At 43.3% G+C, this 21,656-nt stretch overlaps 1 protein-coding gene across 3 annotated transcripts in view; it reads left to right on the top strand.

The window, feature by feature from the left end:
* The window catches only part of LOC112671850 (doublesex- and mab-3-related transcription factor C2-like), a 33,171-nt gene extending 11,515 nt beyond the window's left edge, over positions 1-21,656 (top strand). The window contains exons 1-6 of one of the 3 annotated variants that reach the window (XM_049107539.1): positions 9,401-12,420; positions 14,084-14,302; positions 14,409-14,566; positions 15,244-15,380; positions 16,544-16,688; positions 17,665-21,656. In XM_049107539.1, coding sequence (XP_048963496.1) covers positions 14,088-14,302; positions 14,409-14,566; positions 15,244-15,380; positions 16,544-16,688; positions 17,665-17,777 — 768 coding nt within the window. In that variant the 5' untranslated portion in view covers positions 9,401-12,420; positions 14,084-14,087 and the 3' untranslated portion in view covers positions 17,778-21,656. Of the gene's footprint in view, positions 1-9,400; positions 12,421-12,845; positions 13,254-14,083; positions 14,303-14,408; positions 14,567-15,243; positions 15,381-16,543; positions 16,689-17,664 lie in introns of those variants that run through there. The other 2 variants (XM_049107540.1, XM_025466203.3) reach the window with 2 other exon arrangements.

Below are 21,656 nucleotides of genomic sequence, written 5' to 3'. Positions count from 1 at the left end.
CCTCACAGATTACAATTAAGATTTTAATCTTAAAGAATTTAACTCAGATTAATACCAGCTTAATTTCAATATTATGTAAAAACTTTGATCTTGTATAGCTCTGGACCCTCCAGCTCCTTTGTAGTGTTATTGTCATAAAAATTACACCTTTATGCCTTTTAAGCCTATCCAGATAGTTCTATAATTATTGCTTTGTGCACTTGTATTTGATGCTCTTTATTTCTTCATGTAGATTGGAGTCACTCTCTGGTGTCTTTGGGGGGCTTCCTCTTAATATTTCTTGTAAGGCAGGCCTGCCAGTGATAAATTCACTCAGTTTTTCCTTATCTGAGAATGGGTTTATTTCACCTTCATCTTTGAAGGATAGTCTTGCTGGATAGAGAATTCTTGGCTGAGTCTTTCTTTCGGTGCTTTGAATATGACTTCCCACTACCTTCTGTTCCTCATGGTTTCTGGTGAGAAGTCAGCTGTTAATCTTACTAGGGAATCCCTTGTATGTGATGAGCTGCTTTTGTATCTCTGCTTTCAACCTTCTCTCACTGTCTTTGGTTTCCAGGAGTTTGACTAAGCTGTTTCTAGGTGCAGATCTCCTTGAGTCTGTCCTCCATGGAGTTTCAGATCTTTTGGTTTCTCTGGATTAATAATTGTAATAAGATTTGGGAAATATTTGGCCAGCCATTGTTTTTCTAATATTCTTTCTTCCCTCTCCTCTCCTCTCCTCTCCTCTCCTCTCCTCTCCTCTCCTCTCCTCCAGGAACTCTCATTATGCATAAGCTGGTGTGCTTAATCATGTCCTACAAGGTCTCTGAGGCCGTGTTCATCTTTCTTCATTATCTTTTCTTTCTTTTCCTCAGACTGTACTGCCCCAGTTGGCTTTAACTTCCAAGTTTCGTGATTCTTTTTAATCTCAATTGCAATTTCTGTTGAACTGTCTAGTGAATTTTTCGTTGTAATTATTGTACTTTTCAACTCCAGAATTTCTGTTTGATATTTTTAAAGCGATTTCTATCTCTTTGCTGACGTGTCTATTTAATGAATCATCAGTCTCACACTTTCCATTAATTCATAAGACATGGTTTCCATTAGATGTTGAACATATTTACAACAGTTGATTTAAAGTCTCTGTCCAGTAAGTCCAATGTCTGGGTATCCCTGCGTATGCTCCATACTTCTCTGTTTCTTTGCATGCCAGATAGGATTTGGTCAAAAGCTGGACATCTATTCTAAGTAATAGAACGTGGCAACTCTAGAATTCAGATTCTGCCCCCTTTCCAGGTTTTATTGTTGCTGTTCGTTTTTGGTATCCTTGTTGTCATTGGTCTGCTTAGTGACTTTTCTGAACTACTTCTGTAAAGTCCATATCCTCTGTTGCATGTGGCCACTGAATTCACTGCTTGGCTAGCTTAGTGGTTATCTTGTGGAGGCCGAGAAAATTAAGGCCATTCCACCTCAAGTTTAGCATTAGCACAAGTACAGCCATCCCAGGCCCCTGTGAATAAGAGCTGAACTTTACAGGAAAAACTGCAGAATGTCCTTGACAGGGAATCCCATATCAGAAAGATTACAGAGCTCAAAACACCCTGGACAGAGACAGAAAATCCTGTGTTGGAAGGAAAACAGATCTTAAGAAACTCCCCCACCCTTTCCCCCATATCAGAATGAAAAAAATTCCTCCACCCCTTCTGAAAATACCCTAGACCAGCCCATAAAAACCCAGCTGTAACCCACCGTGGGGTCCAAGCCCCTGCACTGCTGTGTGGAGTATACTTGGACCCAAGCTCCAGCTTGTAAATAAACCCTCATGCGTTTGCATTGGTGTCAGCTCCTTGGTGGTTTCTCGGATACATAATCTTGGGCACAACAATCTAATGATTGGGCAGAGGTGCCTTTAAATGATTGTAGCTGCTAAGATGCTCAGTTGTTGACATGGAGCCCTGTGTGTATGTTGGGCATGCCTTCAACACTCAGCCAGGCAGTTGTCTACTCTGTGTCAGCCTTCATTCCGGCTTTCTCAGAGCCTCAAAATAAAGCAGAGTTGAGAGCATGGGGCCTTTTGGGGTCTCTCCAGAGCATACTGTAGTCTTGGGAATGGTTCCGGCCTTCCAGATTCATAGGGATAATGTCATAGCTTTTTAAAGTCCCTACAGACATCTTATTCCTCAGTTTCTCCTTTGAAGGTTTAGGTTCACTTATTGTTCACCGCAAGTGTTACCTACTGCCTGAGGCGGTTGCAATGTTAAACAATTGCTCCTAAATGTTTTGACAAATGCCCCCAGGGAATGGGCACTTCAAATGGGCAAGCTCTGAGTCAGTCCAAATACAGACAGCCGTGTGAGTGGGGTCATCCAGGAAACAACCAGACAGATCAAATGATGACAGTTGTCTGGGAATGAAACTTTGCAGGAGGCCCATCTCCTTTCTGTTCCCTCTGGCAGCTGCCAAGCTGCTGGCTTTTACTGCAATTGTAGACTGTCCAGAGTCAAGGCTATCACAGGGTTGCAGAGAGGGGCATGGGAATATGACCGGTTAAAATGCCACCAAAAACTCACTCTTCCTACTGAGATTCATCTGTCTCTCTAGAATAAACATACTGAGGTTGTTGCATGCTTTTGGTGAATTTCCAGAGTTCTGAAAACATTGATTCTGAAATTTTCTGCCAGTTTTTTTCATGGATTTTAGGGAAGACAGAATTTTCAGAGGTTCTTCCTCTGCCGGCTTTGGCCGGCTTCCAGTACAACCTTTCACTGTGCTTGTCTATCATGGTGTTTGTTGCTGTGCTTTGCACTTACATGTCTCTCGACAAATGACTTTTGTTGGTCACTGACCACGTGAAAGGGACCACAATAGGAGCTGTGGGAGCAAAGATATATAAGGTACTATCTTTGATCTCAAAGGTGTCACTCTTGAAAATAAATGAATTTAACTGGAATATTTAAAGCGTAATGATTGCCAAGTCTGCATCTGGTCATCAAATTGTATCTTTTTTTTAAAAAAAAGATTTTATTTATTGATTTATTGATTTAGAGACAGACCATGTGAGCACACAGGGGGAGGGGCAGTAGGAGAGGAAGAGAAGCAGACTTCCTGCTGACCATGAAGCCTGAGGCAGGACTCAATCCCATGGCCCTGAGATCATGACCTGAGCCAAAATCAAGAGCGGGATGCTTAACTGACTGAGCCACTCAGGCACCCCAGTCACCAAATTAAATCTTAATTCAGTTCAGTGGCAGTTAGTTTTGGCCTCCATGTCTTAAATATAACCAGGTCTTCACGAGGATATTTGGCAGCAAGCCTGGACTAATATCTCTGGTCACAACTAATTTCACCCCTAATCCCTTCAGGAAGCTGAGAGCCTCAAGTGAATAAGAGGGCAGATGAAGAACTGCAGAGATCTCCCATATGAAGAGTTAGAAAGAGAGATCCATTTGAACAGCCAGTCTCAGTTTTCATAATTCCATAGCACCAAGTTAGTACTTTACACTGAAATGGTTTATTTTTATATTGATGCAGCCCACCGCCCTGCTGGTTATTGATAGACTTCTGAGCAAAACATAGAAGAGACCCAAAAGACTACTCTTCACACCACAGAATGGAAATATAGCTCCATCTTTCTCCTTTTGAATCAATCTCTGCATACTCAACAAATATCACTTGGCCGTTGACCCAAGAGTCCCACAGTAGCCTTTATAAAATCTGAGTTTACATATAATGTCTATTTATGTGAAACCCTTTGAACTGCAAGAGATGCCTGCTAACATACAACCTGTTTGTTCAGGGCCTGATTACTCAAGGAACTCTGGAACCTTGGATAAATATGTCTGTAAAGTTGTCAAGGAGCCCACAAGTGACAATTAAGATAGATGATTTTTAATTTGAAACTTGGTTCTACCACTTCTTAGTTGGGCAAATTACTTAGTTTCTCCTAGTCTCAGATTTCCAGTTTTCAAAACTTGGAATAATCACGGGGGTGAGTACTAAATGTGACAATGTTTATAGAACATTTAGCACACTACCTGGCAAATAGCGAATGCCCCCAAAATATTAGCTCTAATTACTATTGACAAACCTCCAAAATGCCACAAACCCGCAAAATCTATTACGGTGACCCAAATTAAGAGATTCAGAATTCATTTGCCTCATTTGGCCAACAATGAGTTCCTCCCTCCGTGTGCTTGCACAGATGGACAGTGGCCAGGAGAAGAGCCCCCTGTTATGCTTCGTGATGTTGGGTGACAACAAAATCAACTTGCCGAAAATGAATGCATTTACCAAGTGACAAATTTGACACATCTACTGAATTTCTCATTTGTCATTTTAACAGCTTTTATAGGAAAGCTCATATTTGGTTATTGAAGCTGAAGTATGTTTCTGAATATTAACTTCAATGAAGTAGATATACCTTAGAAATTGGGGGAAATTTTTTTTAAAATAAAAATAAAAGAAATTGGGGAAAACATCCAAAGTTACAGACTGAGAAATTGCCCCTCAAAACTATTATTTCTTTTTTTTTTCCAAACTATTATTTCAACCTAAAATCTGGGTTTTACTTATGATAGAATTGTTTTAATTATTCCTGATTTATCCGGGAATCTTTTGAATATAAATTTCTGTTTCTTCAAAGCACATGCATTTGGGGGCATACTTTTCAAATAGTGTATTAAATAGATGTGCTTATTTCTTCCAATTAGAGTTTCTAGTCAAGGACAAATATATTGAATTCAAAATCTGTATTTAATTTTAATTTAAAATTCAATTATTTTAAGTTGGATTAAAATTGAATTTAAATTTAATTTTAAATTCAAACACATGCTAAAAATCAGGACTTATAATTAAATTCATACAGAGACTTCTGAAGCTTCTGGGAAGATAGAGTAGAAGTACATTTCCCTATTCTTCCCACTAACTACAACCTAAAACTCTAGGCACCATATATAAAATAAACACAGGACTCTGCAAAGTGGAGAGGAGTAGGCAGAACAACTAGGGGTCTCGGAACCAAAGGAAGGACAAAATGGTGAGTTCCCCTGGTTTTCTGTCCGTGTCATATATCCCAGACTTTGAGCTGAGGAAGCCAGCTACCCAGAAATGACAAAAGGCACAAGCAAACCAGTGATGATGACAACCATGACAATGAAAACAAGGACAACAACAACAACAACAACAACAACAACAACAAAAACAAAACAGCTGCAACAAAAGGCTGCCGTCTCTAGCACAAGGGTCAAAAAAGTGACAGCTTAGCAAGACAGGAGGAAAACCCTTTGACAATAACTGTTCCACTTCAGCCAACTACCACAGAACAACCCATGGACTCGCCCCCACGCAAGCCAGCAAAGGTCTAATGGGAAGCCTAGAATTCCACATTTGACTGGAAGAAACAGGAGCCATTCTGCCCCTCCTATGTTAGTGGAAATCAATCACGTGGAAGTTCGGGAGGTATAATTAAATTATACCTCCACCAGGCAGTAAGGAGGAGATCTGCCCTATCTCTGCTGAAATGATTTTAGGACTTTTAATGGCACTCATTGGTAAGGAGGCCACCCAATCTATGGACTAAAGGGAAAATGTTCCAGCACATCAAGAAATGAATCGAACTGAATGGAAATGCTTATAAAACATACCAAAATTTGTGGGATGAAGCTAAAGCATTGCTGAAAGGCAAACTCATATCTTTAAGGGCTTCCGTTAAGTAAAAGGAAACCATCAAATCAATAGTCTAAGTTCTCAGCTTCAGGAAACTAGAAGAAGACGAAGAGCAAAATAAACCCTAAGTGAGCAGAAGGAAGGCAACATTAAAGATAAAGCCCAATAATCAATGAAATATAAAACAGAAGACAATAGAGAAAATCAGTGAAACAAAAATCTGGTTCCTTGAAAAGATCCATAAAACTTAGAAACCTCTAGTGAGACCGACAAAATTAACTTACAATGATTCACTACATTTGCACATATTTACTGAAGGACATTAATAGCCCTATCCACGATAGTCGACATAGGATCTACTTTAGAAACCTAACTACCCATGCTCTCATTATGTATCACACAGTGGAAAGAAGAGTAAGGGAAATATTGGACTCTTGGTTTATTTTTATTTTATTTTTCAAAAGATTTTATTTATTTATTCATGAGAGACACAGAGAGAGGCAGAGACACAGGCAGAGGGAGAAGCAGGCTCCATGCAGGGAGCCCAATGCAGGACACGATCCTGGGACCCCAGGATCATGCCCTGAGCCAAAGGCAGATGCTCAACCTCTGAGCCACACAGGCATCCCTGGACTCTTGGTTTAAAACAACAATGAAATTCGATTTTCAGCATAACAGCTAGATTGTTGTCCTTCATGACACAAACTATTTTTTGTAATACCTCCTGTAATTAGCTCAAATTCTTTTGTAAGTGATAGAATAGATTCCACAGTATCTGTTTATCTGTGCCACGAGTTCAATTTTTTTTTTTAAGCTACGAATCATGGCTTTGCAAATTGGAAAGTCCTTGGAGACAAAATGTACCTAAAGTATCAATTGGTCAAGGTCTCATGTCTCACAACTTGTGTAATGATAAAAATAAGGTATTTGAAACTTCTTTCAGATTTGGAATCAATTCCTCTTTCACATTGTTGGTAAGGTCTGGTATTATATATAGACATAGTTGAAGATCTTCTGCGTTTTGTAAAATATAATATATGGTGTCACTGTTTTCTAACATACGTTCTGTGACTGAAATAATGTTTTTTTATTTATGTTTCTTGGCATGTGTCCATCTAAAATGTTTGCATGCGTGTGCACACGTGTGCATGTGCACACACGCACATGTGCATGCACAAAAGGTCTAAGCCATTTTATAGTGATTAAATTTATAACCCAGGTCATCTTAACAATTTTTTTTAAATAGACTTTATTTTTCAGAGCAATTTTAGGTTCAATTTCTGCAAAACTGAGCAGAAAGTACAGAGAGTTCTCATATACCCTCCGACCCTACACATGCATAGCCTCCCCAGCTGTCTACATCCCCCACCAGAGTGGTACATTTGTCACAATTGATGAACCTACATTGATACATCATTATTACTCCAAATTCATAGTTTACGTTAGAGGTCACTCTTGATGTTGTACATTTGATGGGTTTGGATGAATATATAATGACATGTATCCACCAGTGTAGTGTCATACAAAATACTTTCACTGCTCTAAAAATACTCAATGCCCTGCCTATCCATCCCCTCCTTTCCCCCCGAACCCTGGGCAACCACTGATCTTTTTACTGTCCCCATAGTTTCTTCTTTTCCAGAATGTCGTGTAGTTGGAATCACAGTATATAGCATTTTCCCAACTGGCTTTTTTTTTTTCACTTAGTAATACAGGTTAAGCTTCTTCCATGTTTTTTCACAACCTGATATTTCTTTTCTTTTTAGTGCTGAATAATATTTCATTGTATGAAAATGATACCACAGTTTATCCATTCATCTACTTAAGGACATCTTAATTGCTTCCAAATGTTGGAAAATGTGAATTAAGCTGAAACTAACATCCACGTGTAGGTTTTTGTGTCGACATAAGTTTTTATCACATTTGAGAATACACCAAAAACATAACTGCTGGGTCACATGGTAGGTTTTGTAAGAAACTGCCAAACTGTCTTCCAAAGTGGCTGTAGCATTTTTCATCCCCACCATCAATAGGTGAGAGTTCCTGTTGCTTCACATCCTACAGTGTTTGGTTTTATCAGTGCTTTGGATGTTGGCCATTCCAATAGATTTATGGTAATATTGCATACTGTGTCTGTCTGTTACAGCCTGGGTAATTGAATGCGATCTAGTTTCCATTTCACTAATTTACTACTCAGCTATGTCAAATCTGTCTAACATATCCAGTGAGTATTTTTATTGAGGTGAAATTCACATAACATAAAATCAGCCATCTAGAAACATACAATTCAGTGGCTTTTTGTACATTTGCAATGTTGTGCATGCCCATTTCTGTCTTGTTTCCTCAAAACATTTTCACCAACCCAACAGAAAGCCTTGTACCAGTGAACTGGTCCCTCCTCATACCCCCTCCTCCTGGGAACTATCAATATTCTTTTGATCTCTATAGCTTTAACTACTCTGGACATTGCATATAAAGAGCATCATACAATGTGTGACCTTTTGCTTATGGTTACTTACGGAGCACAATGTTTTTGAGGTTCATCCATATTGTATGTCTCAATACTTCATCCCTGTTGATGACTGAGCAATACTCTCCACAGTGTGGTGTGTATATATCATGGTCTGTTTATCCATTCTTTCATGGTCATTAGGGTTGTTTCCAGATTTGGGCTGCTCTTAGCCTGATTTTTCAGATGGGAAAACCAAGACACAGAGAGGCGAGTAACTTGTGCAAAGTCAAACATCTGGTGAAGTGGGGAGCTGAGGTTCAATTTTAAGCAGTTTGTTTTCAGAGTCCTTCTTTTTGAACATGCCCTCATTTGATGGTGAGGAGATACTGTATTCCAAGCACCATAGCGTTTCTTCTGCCTCCCCAGGCAAAGCCGATTGTTTCCTTCTCCACTTTCCCAAGGCATTGCTTATTTGAAATCAACTGTACCATGAAACTTAAAGATTTCTGGGCACTAACTTTCCATCAATGTGACCTCTAGCTTTGGCTTTATCAAACTTGAGCAAGATAAGGAAATGAAGAGGATAAACCAAGACATGTACTTTTTTTTTCTTCAAATTTTATTTATTTTTATTTTTTTAAATAAATTTATTTTTTATTGGTGTTCAATTTACCAACATACAGAATAACACCCAGTGCTCATCCCGTCAAGTGCCCCCCTCAGTGCCCGTCACCCATTCACCCCCACCCCCCGCCCTCCTCCCCTTCTACCACCCCTAGTTTGTTTCCCAGAGTTAGGAGTCTTTATGTTCTGCCAAGACATGTACTTAAAATGACCCCATTCTTTTCTCTTTTTTTCCCCATAATGACCCCGTGTGGAAAATATTATTATTTTGCAATGGAATGTCAATACTAATAACCAAAACATGCTAAAAACCAATAAAATGGATGGAAATTGAGAGAGTAATGCTCAGCATCATACTTCATCAGGGAAATGGAAATTTTAAAAAACAATTGTTAAAAACGTTGTTGCTGTTATTGTTGCTAATTTCAGGCACTAGATTTTGTCATTATGTTTGGACTGTTAGAGAACTTCTTACCAAATTCATCTTAAATTTGTTTACATTTCTCTTGATATTGTCCACTTTGTTCTCTTTATATTTCTTTGAGCACAACAAATGAATAACTTTTCATCATTCTCTGCTGTTGCAAACACAACAGCAGCAACAGCAACAAGGTGGGGGGCTGGGGGCTGGGATGCTCATCTTTACAGCAAAATGTCTGTCAATGAAAAAGTAGAAAGGAATGATATCAATAGAAAGTCATCATTTTCCAACACCAAGGTAAGAATCAAATCAGACTAGAGCCAGCAACAAAAACTAAGGCCAAGAGGTGAAATTCTGTGGGGAGGAAACAGAATTCCCACACGGTATCAAAATGTCATGCTACGGACTGCTTGTAAGTCACAGAGGGACAAAGGTATCTTTACAATGGACGGAGCTGCCCAACAATACCATAAATAAGTGATCAAACTGAGTAGTGCCAATAGCAGCACTGACAGCTAGACAAACTGACCTTGGGAGCTTCCGGATGTGATGTAATGTAACTAGCCATCACCTATTTAGTATCCTTGCCAAAAATGTTAAACCAAAATCATCTAAATGAGAGGAGAATATCAGGCAAGGCCATATTGCGGACACGTTGGAAGCAAACAGGCCTAGGCTCTTGGAAAATGTCATTGACATGGAAGATTTAAGTTGAGGGACTGTTTGGGACTAGAAGATACTAAAGAGACATGACAACTGAATGCAATGCATGATACTTGATTGAACTGTTGACCCTCAAAAGGACATCATTGGGACAAGTGCGGGAAATTTGAATATGGAGTGTGTATGGACTTAATAATGTTACCATGCCACTGTTAAATTTCTTCAACGTGACAATAATAATATGGTTAGACAAGGGTGTTTGGAACCTGGGTGGTTAGGCAAAAAGAAGAAAAAGGGAGAGATAAAGCAATAGGATAATATGGAATCTAGGTAAAAGAATGTTCACTCTTCCACTTTGTGCGCTTTGAATCTCTTTTCAAATGGATAGTTGAGGAAAATGAATCTCTCATATTTTAGAGTTACATGATGAAGTGTTCCACAATAAAAATAAGATGGCTTATGGTATCTCCTTGAAAATTATCTGGAGGAGACTGAGGGGAGAAGATATATATGAAATGAAATTGGCTATGAGTTGTTAATCGTTGCAGCCCAGTGATGGATACTTGGAGGCGCCCTCACTATTCTCTCTTGTACAGTGTGCTCAAAGGGTGGCTCCCCCTCCAGCAGCATCTGCATCACCAGGGAACTTGTCAGAAAAGCAAACTCTGGGTCCCACCTCTGACTTTTTAGTCTGAGACTGTAGATGTAGAGCTCAGCAATCTGTTTTCACAAGCTCTTTGGCTTATTTGGATTCTGATGCAAGCTAATGGGCCAGGACCAACAGCACTACTGTAATGAACCTGGAGACTGTAAGTTTCTGTACAAACCCTATTTGTATACACTTGAAACTATCCACAGTACAACTTAAGAAAAAAAATGAATAAAACTGGCCCCGCAGCTGTTTACTGGTAATATTTTAATAAAGTCTCAAGACAGAGAATCCCGATGTTATACAAAAACTTCCAGAGGATAGAAAAGAGAACCTATCCCCCAACTCAGTCTATGAGACTAGAAAACCTTGATGCTGGAAGCAGCAAGGATAGTATGAGAAAGACAAACTTCAGGTTGATCTTCCTCATGAGCAGAAAACACAAAAATCCTAAGCAAAATTTTAGCAAACTGAACCCACCAGCATCTACAAAAGATGATCCACCATAACAAAGCTACATTTGTCCTAAGAGAGCAAAGCTGGATTCACATTAAGAACAACAACGACAACAACAACAACAAAAAACAACTATAGATGGAAGGGGGCAAGAGAGAGATTTATGTGTTGCCAACATATTCTGTTGCTTGCTCTAGGTGCTAACTGAATGTGTATGTTTAATTTTTGAAAACTCATTAAGATACATGCTTATGATTTTTGTCATTTTGTGATTAGAAGTTTCATTAAAGATTTTGAAAAAAAGCATCTACAAATAACAGCCACTGTATTAACAGACTAGACAAATAGACCCTTGATCATTTCAATAGAGACAAAAATGTAAAATTCAATATCTAGTCATGATTTTTGAAACAAACTCGTTAAGCTGGAAATATAAGGGAAGCTCCTTAATTGTATAAAGGGAAAGAAAAAAGAAAAGAGAAAGAAAGGAAGGAAGGAGAAAGGAAAGAGAGAAAGGAAGAAGAAAGGAGAAGAAAGAAAGGAGAGAGGAAGGGAGGGAGAAAAAAAAAACAGTGAAACAGCAAACATATTTTATTATGGAAATGTTGGCAGCATTCTATTTAATACGAGGGAAAACTCAGGTCCAATTTCGTCATGTCTCTTCAGCCTTGTGTGGAGGCCCGAGCTAGCCGGTAGAGGCTTGAGAAACCTGTACATTGATTACTGTGCTTCTGTAACTCACAGATTCGTGAAAAACAGCAGAATGTCTAAAGACAAATTATTAGATATCGCAGAGTATTTAGCAGGGTGGCTGACTTTAAGGTCGATATAGTTTTTAAACAGTCAAATGGATTCCTATAAGTTAGATACAATCAGAAAATGCCATTTTAAACAGGTATCAAGTACAAGAGCAACAACACTCTAGAATATCTTGGGATAAATGCAAGAAAGGATGTACAAGATCTGAATGTACAAAAGATAAAACTAAACACTAAACTGAAAGGTTAAAACGTTAAGGAAAACCTACCTAACTGGAGAGACATGCCATGTTGGTGACTAGGAGGGCTGGGTGTCCTGAAGATAGTCAATTGTCCCCTAGCTCATCCACAGATTTAAAGAAAATGCAACCCCAAACCGTTACAAATGAGCTTTCAAGGAACGTGGCATGCTGATTCTGACGTTTATACTGGAAGGGAAGAATAAGGAAGATATGCTTGAAGATTACGAATAAGATGTGGGGACTTGCCCAACCATAGATCAGGATGTCATATCAAGAGGTAAAAACTAAGATGGTGTAGTACTGGCACAGTTATAGACAAATTTATCTGTGGAACAGAAGAGGGAGCTCAGACACGGAGACACGCAAAGATGGAACAAAATGACTCAGGCACCGCCAAATGTACCCTGGGGGTACAGAATCCCCCCACACCACCCGGGACCCCGCCGCCCATTGACAATCCCTGACAGGGGAGTATGGATGAATCTTAAAAACACACGGTGAATTTTGTAAAGGTAAGTTACAGAATACCAAGGACATGAGTTAAATATGCACGCACATGTAATATTTCACATCCAAAGAGAGAAAAGCCTGCCAGCCTGTGTCTGGGAAGCACAAAGTTTCACTTCACTTCACGAGTTAGAGTCTGGTTTGGTAAAGCCGCCACACCAAGGCAAGAGGAGAGGGGGCGGGACTTTGTTGGATGAGCTTCGATGGAACTCAAAGCTCATTGGTCGCTGGCCTCAGCTTGGGAGGTGGAAGGCAGCGCTGGAAGCTCATTGGCCTTTGTGGGAAGGGCGGGAAAGAGAGAGAGAGAGAGAGAGAGTGAGAGCGAGAGACAGCTGGGTCCTCCTTCCCACCTCTTGTCCCTGCTGTTGGATTCTGATCTATGGGAAGCTGAGGTAACATTACCTCAGCTGGCATTAGGAATCGGACCCTCGACCCTTCGACCCTCGTTCTCCACACACCTTCTTTCACCCCTCCGTCCTTTCCTCTATTCCTCCCTCCCTCCTGCTTGGGATGACCAACTGTGTCTCTTCTCCTCCACCTCAGTGGGGTACCTCCGCCAGCTCCTGATATACCTCGCACTCTGCCCCACTCCCCGCCGCCCCCCTCACCAACCAACAACCACCAAATGCCTGTGGGAGGAAACCCTTGCCTCAGCCCCCTGACCCCTGGCCTCTGGAACCTGAGGTGGAGCTCATGTCCCTGCCTTTGATTCTGATGTGGTAGTGGCAGCGAATGATTGGGCTGCCTGAGATGCGGTGGTGCACCCCATGTGTGAGGGACCAGGAGGTGGACCATTGAAGTGTGAAGAGGAAAGAGGAGTGTGAAAGATTGCTGAGAGGTTGTTCAGGGAATACGTGGGTTTGCATGAAAGCAAAGAGGGTGTGTTGGCGGAAGAAAGCAATTAGTGCAGTGAGGAGTTGGCTGTTGACTAGATCAGGGTCTGGCATTGGATAGGGGGCTCAACGAGGATCTGGTCACTAAATACTGGAAGGGATGAATAAAAATAATTATTGAAAGAGGGGCTTGGGATCCAGCATCATAATATAATTTCGTGGTGCGCAAAGGGGGTGTCAGCTTAAAGGGGGTGTGTGTGAGAAAATAATTAAGATTACGGTAGGGTGCAAGAAGAGAGTCCGAATGAGGTGTGAGAGGAAAGTTGAATGTAGGACATACATGAGACTAATAATAGAATTCAGGGGGGAGGGGGGCTAGGGGGGCTAGGGCTAGAATCATGAGTAGGGAGTGAATGAATGCAGGAGGTCAGGAAGACAATTGCGGAGGTGGAGACCAGGAAAAATAGTGCAGTATGGCTGAGTACAGGATGATACACGGGAAGGGGAGGGCAGTAATTGTTGAAGGGGGCACAAGAGTGCATGAGTATGCCTGAACATGGGGTCTATGTAGAGTGAAGGAAAGCAACGAGAATAATGATTGGATTGAAAGTTTACAGGAACCATGCCAAGAGTTTCTTGGAATGAGACTGTGTGTGAGTGGGGCTTCCTGGGAAGGAGGCTCTGTGAGCAAGAAGGGTGGATGGGATCTGATTTCAGCGGTGAGCTGGGTGAAGGAGAAAGCCAGGCACCTCAGGTGGGGTTTTCAAAGGGCAGAGGAAGTACGTTGAGGGTAAGGGGATCATGTAGCCATCCTGACCTCCGCTCCTGGCCCTAGAACCATGGATCCCAATGAGACGCCTGCTGTGCCCTGCTGCCCCTCAGACTCCCCCACTGGTCTTGAGACCGGAGCCCCATGGGGGATTGAACTTGGCCCCAAAAGAGCTGTAAGTCGCTGTGTCCACTGCTACAACCACGGCTTCACTGAGCAAATCAAGGACCAGGAGCACTTCTGCCCCTTCCAGGCCTGCGATTGTCACAAGTGTGCCTTTTTCTCGTGAGTATGGTGTCTGACAAAGGGTGTGTGTGTGTGTGGGGGGGGGGTGGGTGCGTGGGCCTCCTCTAAATGTGACTGACTGTAGGCCTGCAATTCCCCACTTTAGGGAGCACCGCAGTGTCTTGCCTGCTGAGAGTGCCTTGAACAAGGAGCAGGGGGCACACCTAAAGAGGCATCTGGCTCAAGGACTGACAAGGAGTGGGGCCTCCCTTCCCAAAGCTCACGGCCATGTCACAAAGTTGACCATTCAAGCAGGAGTCATCAGTGAGTGTCTCTGGCCAGGGAGAACATCTGAGTTTGGGGTTAGGGATCATTGAGCAGTTCTGTCACCAGTCCTACTACCCAATTTTGATGTCGCCTTGGCAAGTTACTCCTCGGTCCTTTAGCTGTCCCACCTATAAAACTTCATCAATATTAGTTACCAAGTGTGGGTGCGAAGGAGAGAATGGGGGGTGGGGTGGTCTAAATGGTCCATCTAAATGAGATGAGACCTCAGACTGGGGGTGAGGAAGAGTGGGGTGGGGTCAGGGGGAAAGGCTCACCTAAAGTGTCCCCAGCTTCCCACAGCTGGGAAGGAGAACCTCATGTCCCAGCTTGAGGCCCACCGCTGTGCAGCCCCCGGGGAGGTAAGGAGAGTCTGGGGCCTGTGGGGGAGGTTCCCATCTCACCCACTGCCCAGACTCTTCTCTGTGTCCTGAAGACAGGGGTTCCCTCCCTAACCCTACTGCAGCTTGCCGTGTGACCTTGGGAAAATACCATTTCTGCTCTCTGGGCCTCGGTTCCTCAGGTGGAAAATAAAGAGTGGGAACTGGCTGGTCTTCCAGGTCTTCTCAGCCCTGACATTCTGGGCTCCTATCCTCATCCCAGAACATACCCATACATATGTCCTCTCCGTGGCCGGCCTGGTGCCTGACTCCACCCTGTGCTCTCTGCTCCTGCAGGCAAGCACCCAAGGAGCTCTGCTGACTGGTCAGGCCCCAAAACCTTTGTCTCCATCTTGGACTCCAGCAGCCTTGAGGATGCAACTAACAATTTCTGTTTCGAGGAAGACCCACAGGATCCCTGCCCTGCGCAGCCTGTGAGTAAAGTGAGAAGGGACATGGAGCTAGTTGTATATTATGTTATTGTGTGCCCAGCCTTTGTGCTTGATGTTGTGGGAGAGAGAAGGAAGGAGTGGAGGAGGCAGCCAATGAGGAGGAGAAGGAGGGGGAGGAGAGGAGCAGGACAAGAAGTGGCAGGGGGAGGAGGAGGGGCGTGTGGAGATGGCAGCATATCGGACTAGCGGGCACGGGCAGGGCTCTCCCAGCCTTGCCATTGCCTATTCGTGAGGCTTATGACAAGTGACATTACACTTCCCAGCCTCCGTTTCCCTAGCGGTGTACTGATAGGGACAATATCCTACACCTATAGCACTGACAAGAGGACTAAGCCAAGGCGTGCCACCATAGCAGGACTTCAACTAATGGAGGCTATTATTCCACATGAAACACATTGATGGGATAGAAGGTCCTGCTGAAAGGAGGGCCACGATGGTGAGGGTCACAAGGCCCGGGGTGGGGAGTCCAGAGGTCATTAGAGAAAGCTTCCTGCCCATTAGATGAGCCAAGCTGGTCCTTCAAGTTCCATGGGGATTGGGGAATATGGAGGTGAGAACCAGTCCCTGCACAAGGGACAGCGATCACATCCCTCCAGGTGCCTTGCACATTAAAACACAGACACCTGTGATTTCCCATAATCGTCACTGTGGCCCTGGGAGTTTTGGAAATGCTGGCAGGAATTAGTGTTCCAGGAGAGATACAGAAGAAGGACATAGAAAGGGAAGGAAAACAGACCAAACAGGGGAAAGGACTTGTGCGAGCCACAACGACTAATAGCCAGCAGGCATTCAGACTCCCACATCCAGATATTGCAAAGTCCTGGCCCTGTCTCTCTCTACTGGTAGTATATGTCTGCCTGCCAGAGGGTTTAATCCTCTGGCCTCTCTTCTTGTTTCTAGATGCTCAACCCTGGTCCTCCAGCCCTGTGCCATCCTTGGCCCTGTCCTACTGCAGCCACAGATTCTGGGAAAATAGCGGGGTCCACAACCCTGGCAGGGGCCAAGCTTAGTGAATGGGAAGAGCAGATGGCCTTGGGGTGGGGGTGGGGCCTTGAGCAGAACCCGGGACTGAAGGGGCACTTGCCACATGAGGTGGGGAGGCGTGGGTTTTCGCTTCCCATCCTCTCACACCCTTTCCCTGGCAGGCTCCTGAAGCCTCTGACCAGGACTTGGTTTCTGCCTCAGAGTGGCAGCGGAAGCTGGAAGCAGCCGAGGCTCTGCTGATTCTGAGAGACTCTACCCAGGAGTCTTCTGGCTCCATCTTCCTGCTACAGCCCTGCGTGGCAGCAGGTAGCCCGGTCCTTGAAAGGAGAACGTGGAGTGGTGGGGATGGTTGGGAAATGGGAGGGCATTGTGGTAAGCAGGGCCTAACTGGGAGGTCAGAGTTGGTGGGTTGAACCTCCTTGGGCCCAGGCACCCAAGCTCCTCAGTCTGATGCTGGAGATGGCAGTTGATGGTTGCTCACTCAATCGAGCTCCGTGCTCAACAGCAAATGCCCCTAGCACCCTAGCATCAAGAAACAAGGAAACCGAGACCCCGTGAGTGGCAGGGACTTGCCCTGGGGCATGCAGCCTATCAAGTGGAACACCCAGGTCCCCTCACTCCCAGCCCAGAGCTTTCTATCCACACCCCTACAGTTCTGCTGTGGTGGGCAGGATATGCATAGGTGATGAGAGCCTAGGCTGGAGGGTGATCTGCTCTCTGATTCCAGTCTCCATGTGGAGCCTGGATGCCTTTACACTTCCCTTGTGTTTTGTGGCTAAATTTCATTGATGAGCCTGGAGAGGAAGGAACAGAGGAAGTCTGAGGAGAGGTAGATGCCTGAGAAGGCTGAGAGGGAAGGATGGTCATTCCTAGACGAAAATGTTGGATGGGGTATGGTGCACGAGTGAAGCAGCAACCTGAGTGAAGGAGGAACTGCTGGAACAGAAGGGGGCGAAGCCGGAGAGGCTGCCAATCACAGAGGTCTGGAATGCCAGGCTTAGGGGCTAGACCAGAAACTGTGCGTGGTGAGGAGGCAGGGAATGTGTGAGCTAGGGAGGAGTATATTCAAAGATATTGGGCTCAACAGAAAGAAATGTGGTGGCTCTGATGGAGGGACTGGAGGAGGCAAGACCTGAGATGAGCAAATCAGCGAGGAAGAGTTCTGTGCTGTAGTCTGTAAGTCCAGGTGACAAAGCCTAGATTGGGTGGAACAAAAAAGAGGGGGGAGCCAGGAGAGGAAATGGATCTGACCTGGCTCTGATGCCTTCCTTTCTATCTGCAGCTCCTGCTGGAGATACAGGACTCCAGCCTCCTAGCCCCTCTCTGAGACCCAGGCCAGCCACCACTATTTCTCTGCCTATTGGACATCTGGGGTGCATCTCCCTCTTGAGCTAGAAGCCCAGAAGAGAAGGCCTCACTAGAGTACTGCTTATTTATGCATTTGCAAAGTGTTTAATGTCCAGTATGCTTAACATGTTTTTTTTTTTTAACCTGCAGGTTCTTTTACAGGCTTTTTCAGGCCCTTTTTATTATAGGGGGCAATTTTTGGCTGAGGGTGGATATTCTTGTACCGCCATCCCTTACTGCCTTGGATTCTGGGGCCTTTTTGTGCGACTGAAGCTGATCATTCTCTCAATAGGGTTCTCTGAAAGGTCATACATTCATATGCCAGAGTTTTCATTTGACTTGTGACCGCAAACATAGCTGTGCACTCATGTACGTATCCATGCTTGTCAAAATACAAGGACGTTTTCATTTTGTATCTAGGTTTATGTGTGTGAACAAATAGTAAACCCTTGTTGTTGTAAGGCAGTGAGATATAGGTGTTGTTTGTTACCACAGTATAACGTAGACCATCCTGACTCTGGTGGACTTGTTCAATTTGCTTTCCAAAGTGAGAATCCCCCTACTCAATAACTGGGATTTCGTAACACGACTAGAGAAGAAAATGGTAGTGGGGAAAAGAAAAAGGCGTTAAGGGTTTTTACTCATTGAGCAAGTAAGTGCCTACCCTCTGCCTGGCACAGACTGTTTCCAGCTGTCCATAGGGCCCCAAATTGAGTTGTCTGCAGGGTCAAGCAGGTCTTATAAATGAGTGGAACAGCCCAGATAGGCTCTGGTCAACTGACAGTGCATTTTCTACCTAAGGGGCCAGGTGGCACCTGGCTCTAGCCGATTGTTGCCATGCAGGAATGTAGACTCTGCATTGCCACATCTCCTGATTTTTCAAGAGAAAATGGAATTCCAGATATCTACGTAAAATATCTCAATTTTAAAATGTTGGCTCTGGTTTCCTCTTTAAGACCTCTACATGAGCCAAGGAAAACATCCATTCAGGCCAACTATGACCAAGCGAATGCCAGGCTGATTCTAGTCCAATGTGTATTTTACAGTGGGGGACACTGAAGCCAACCAGGGCCAGAAGAATCAAAGAGGGGAGGTGAATTAGACCCAGAGCCTATTTTTGAAGGACCCATGAAATATGAGGAAGAATCAATATCATTTCTTGATTTTGTGCCCCCTGTATGCTGAAGACATATAGCCTCACAGCAGGTCTCTGAGCTAGGCATTATTACCCCCCACTTGCACAAGTGTTTTGGGGGAAATTTTTAGCCAAAGATGGGTGGGAGAGGACTCCCTTCTCTTTACCAGGCCCTGAATTAGCTAATAATTTACCTTCTAAAAAGTTATCTATCTATCTATCTATCTATCTATCTATCTATCTATCTCTATATATCTAAACCATTGAATGAAAGGTTCAAAGTTTGAAGAGGCAGACATCCAGTCAGAAGAGTCTCAAAAATAGTCTCTTTGTTTTGTACTCAAGGTAACAACATGTAGTAGTGGATCCGATCTTACCTCCACTTGTTTCTCAGTCCTCTGCTGATGTTCCAAACAAAGGAAGAGCTGGCGACCCTGCCCCAAAGGCAGAAAGCTCAATTGGATATGCCCCGTCGCTATTTCCCATTGTGTTTTCTCCCTCCTTCCTTGCCTCCCTCATATTTACCCAAGATGACTGATGGTGATGACAACTTATGCTTTCAGGCCTTGAGAAGTCAGGCTTCTAATCAGCCTTATCTAATCCCAGCTAAACATGCAAAGCCACTTGGCACATAGGGGAAGACTGACATCCATCTCAAGCTTTCCTCCCTTCCCTGATTTGCCCCTTAAAGCAGTGACCCGAAACCCCTCTTCTCCCAGATATTAGATAAACAAGCCCACATAATCACAGAGGAAGGAAGCTGTGTCACGTGGAAAAGGACTAAAGCCCTGTTGTGCAACTGCATCCTAGGTGCGCCACAGTCTCACAGCTGAATTGGTAAAAGGGAAATTCTATTTGGGGTTAAAGGATGTGGCATGAGAAGAGGGAGGAAAAGAGAAATAAAGTGATGGAGACTGGGAGAAGGAGTGAGCCCCTTTGTCCTGTACCCTTTCATTTTTCTGAGTCCCGCCTGTCCTTCTATGCAGAACCTTTTAGGCCTGATACTGATGCTTCAGCCCCCCCTGCCACTCCACTTCCCCACACCCCATAAATGCATGCACACAAGCGCACTTGTGTGGGTACACTGCTTTTTATGCCTTTTTAAAAAGCCTCTTCACGGTGGCAAATTATGGGCATCTTAGGACTTTGTCATAAATGAGGAAATATCCATCTATTTTGTCATGTACTCCTCCAGTTCACAGATTCAAAACATCACTTTGTAGAATAAATAGTGTGAGTTAGGCCTCGACTCTCATGTGTTCTACAACGGCATTGTTTGGATCTGAGGATATCCACCACATGAGAGTATCTGCAGAGTGGATCAATTTCAACCAGGGGTATGCCTGTAAGTGTTTAACAACAGGCTCTCTGGGGGAGGGGGTGGCTTGAGGGGAAATGCCCTTTGTTGTAGCATTTGCCAATTTCAAGCTACTGACACCAGGTCAATTAGTGCAGAGTTGGGAAGGGATGCATTTTCAGGTACAATACATGGGCAGGTACAACAAATGGGCATAACCTGAAGAACATAGGTAACAGGAAAGTGTAGGAAAAATAATAAAAAATTGATGAGTTTTTGCTTTTTGTTTTTTTTTGTTTGTTTGTTTCCAGTATAATGCATGTCTTGTAATTGATACTTTATATAATTTAGTCTTTAAAACAGCTGTGTTCAACAGCTGGCTTGCAGAACTCCTGAAAAATTAAGTTGGCTCTTATGTTCCAGTATGAGTCCCGTCCAGTATTCTGCCACTTTCAGTCCTTGCCCAGAAAGGCACCTCTTCAATAGTAGGTCACGTGAACCCTGCAGGGCCATCAAGGCCTGACACCACTGGTTTCTGGCCAAGAAGAGCTTAACATGTAGGGAAAGTATTAATTATTAATGAAAAAATGGAATGATCTGGAACAAATATTGAGCACAATGAATTGTCAGAAGTATTTGTGGGTGAACATGTGTTTTCAGAGACAGCCAACATTGGGTAGAAGTGGGAAGTGGGGACACCAGGATAAGCAAAACCCATGCAGCAGCATATTCAACAGATTCTTTGAAGTCTGAAGGAATGGAGCAACTGGTACTTCCCAGCCATCAGATTTGTATCTCTCATCAGAGAGAGAGACATTCAATATACTCTCTCCTCCTTAGATAAGTGCTGCATCCTCTATATAAACTCTTTCACTTTGCCCTTTTTAAAATTTTATTTAAATTCAATTAATTAACATATAATGTAATATTGGTTTCAGAGGTAGAGGTCGGTGATTCCTCAGTCTTATCTAATACCCAGTGCTCATTACATCATGTGCCCTCCTTAATGTTCATCACCCAGTTACTCTGTCCTCCCAACCCTCTCCCCTCCACTTTGCCTTTTTTCACTTAAAAACATAGCCTTCATTGTTATGTATAGGCACCATGTTATACAGCAGATCTCTAGAACATACTCATTTTGAATAACCGCAATTTTATATCCATTAAACAACTCTCCATATTCCCCTTCCCTCCTCTCCTGGCAACCACCATTCTATTGTCTATTTCCATAAGTTTGACTGTATTCGATGTTTTTCTTAAGAGGTATTGTCCATTTAAGAATATGTTAAGAGGGTAAATCTCATGTTAAGTTTTCTTATCACAAGAAAGCAGAAACAAAACAAAATAATGAAGGGACACAGAAGGACTCCTAGAGGTGATGGGTATGTTTATTACCTTGATCATGGAGATGGTTACCTGGATGTGTGCATATACCCAAACTCGTGAAATCGTATACATTACTATGTGCAGGGTTGTTTTTTTTTTTTTTTTTTTT

Source organism: Canis lupus, chromosome X (genome assembly GCF_003254725.2).
Source record: "Canis lupus dingo isolate Sandy chromosome X, ASM325472v2, whole genome shotgun sequence".
NCBI classification, from domain to species: Eukaryota; Metazoa; Chordata; class Mammalia; order Carnivora; family Canidae; genus Canis; species Canis lupus.
Note: the sequence above shows the minus strand (reverse complement) of the source record. Positions and strands in the feature narration are given on the sequence as shown.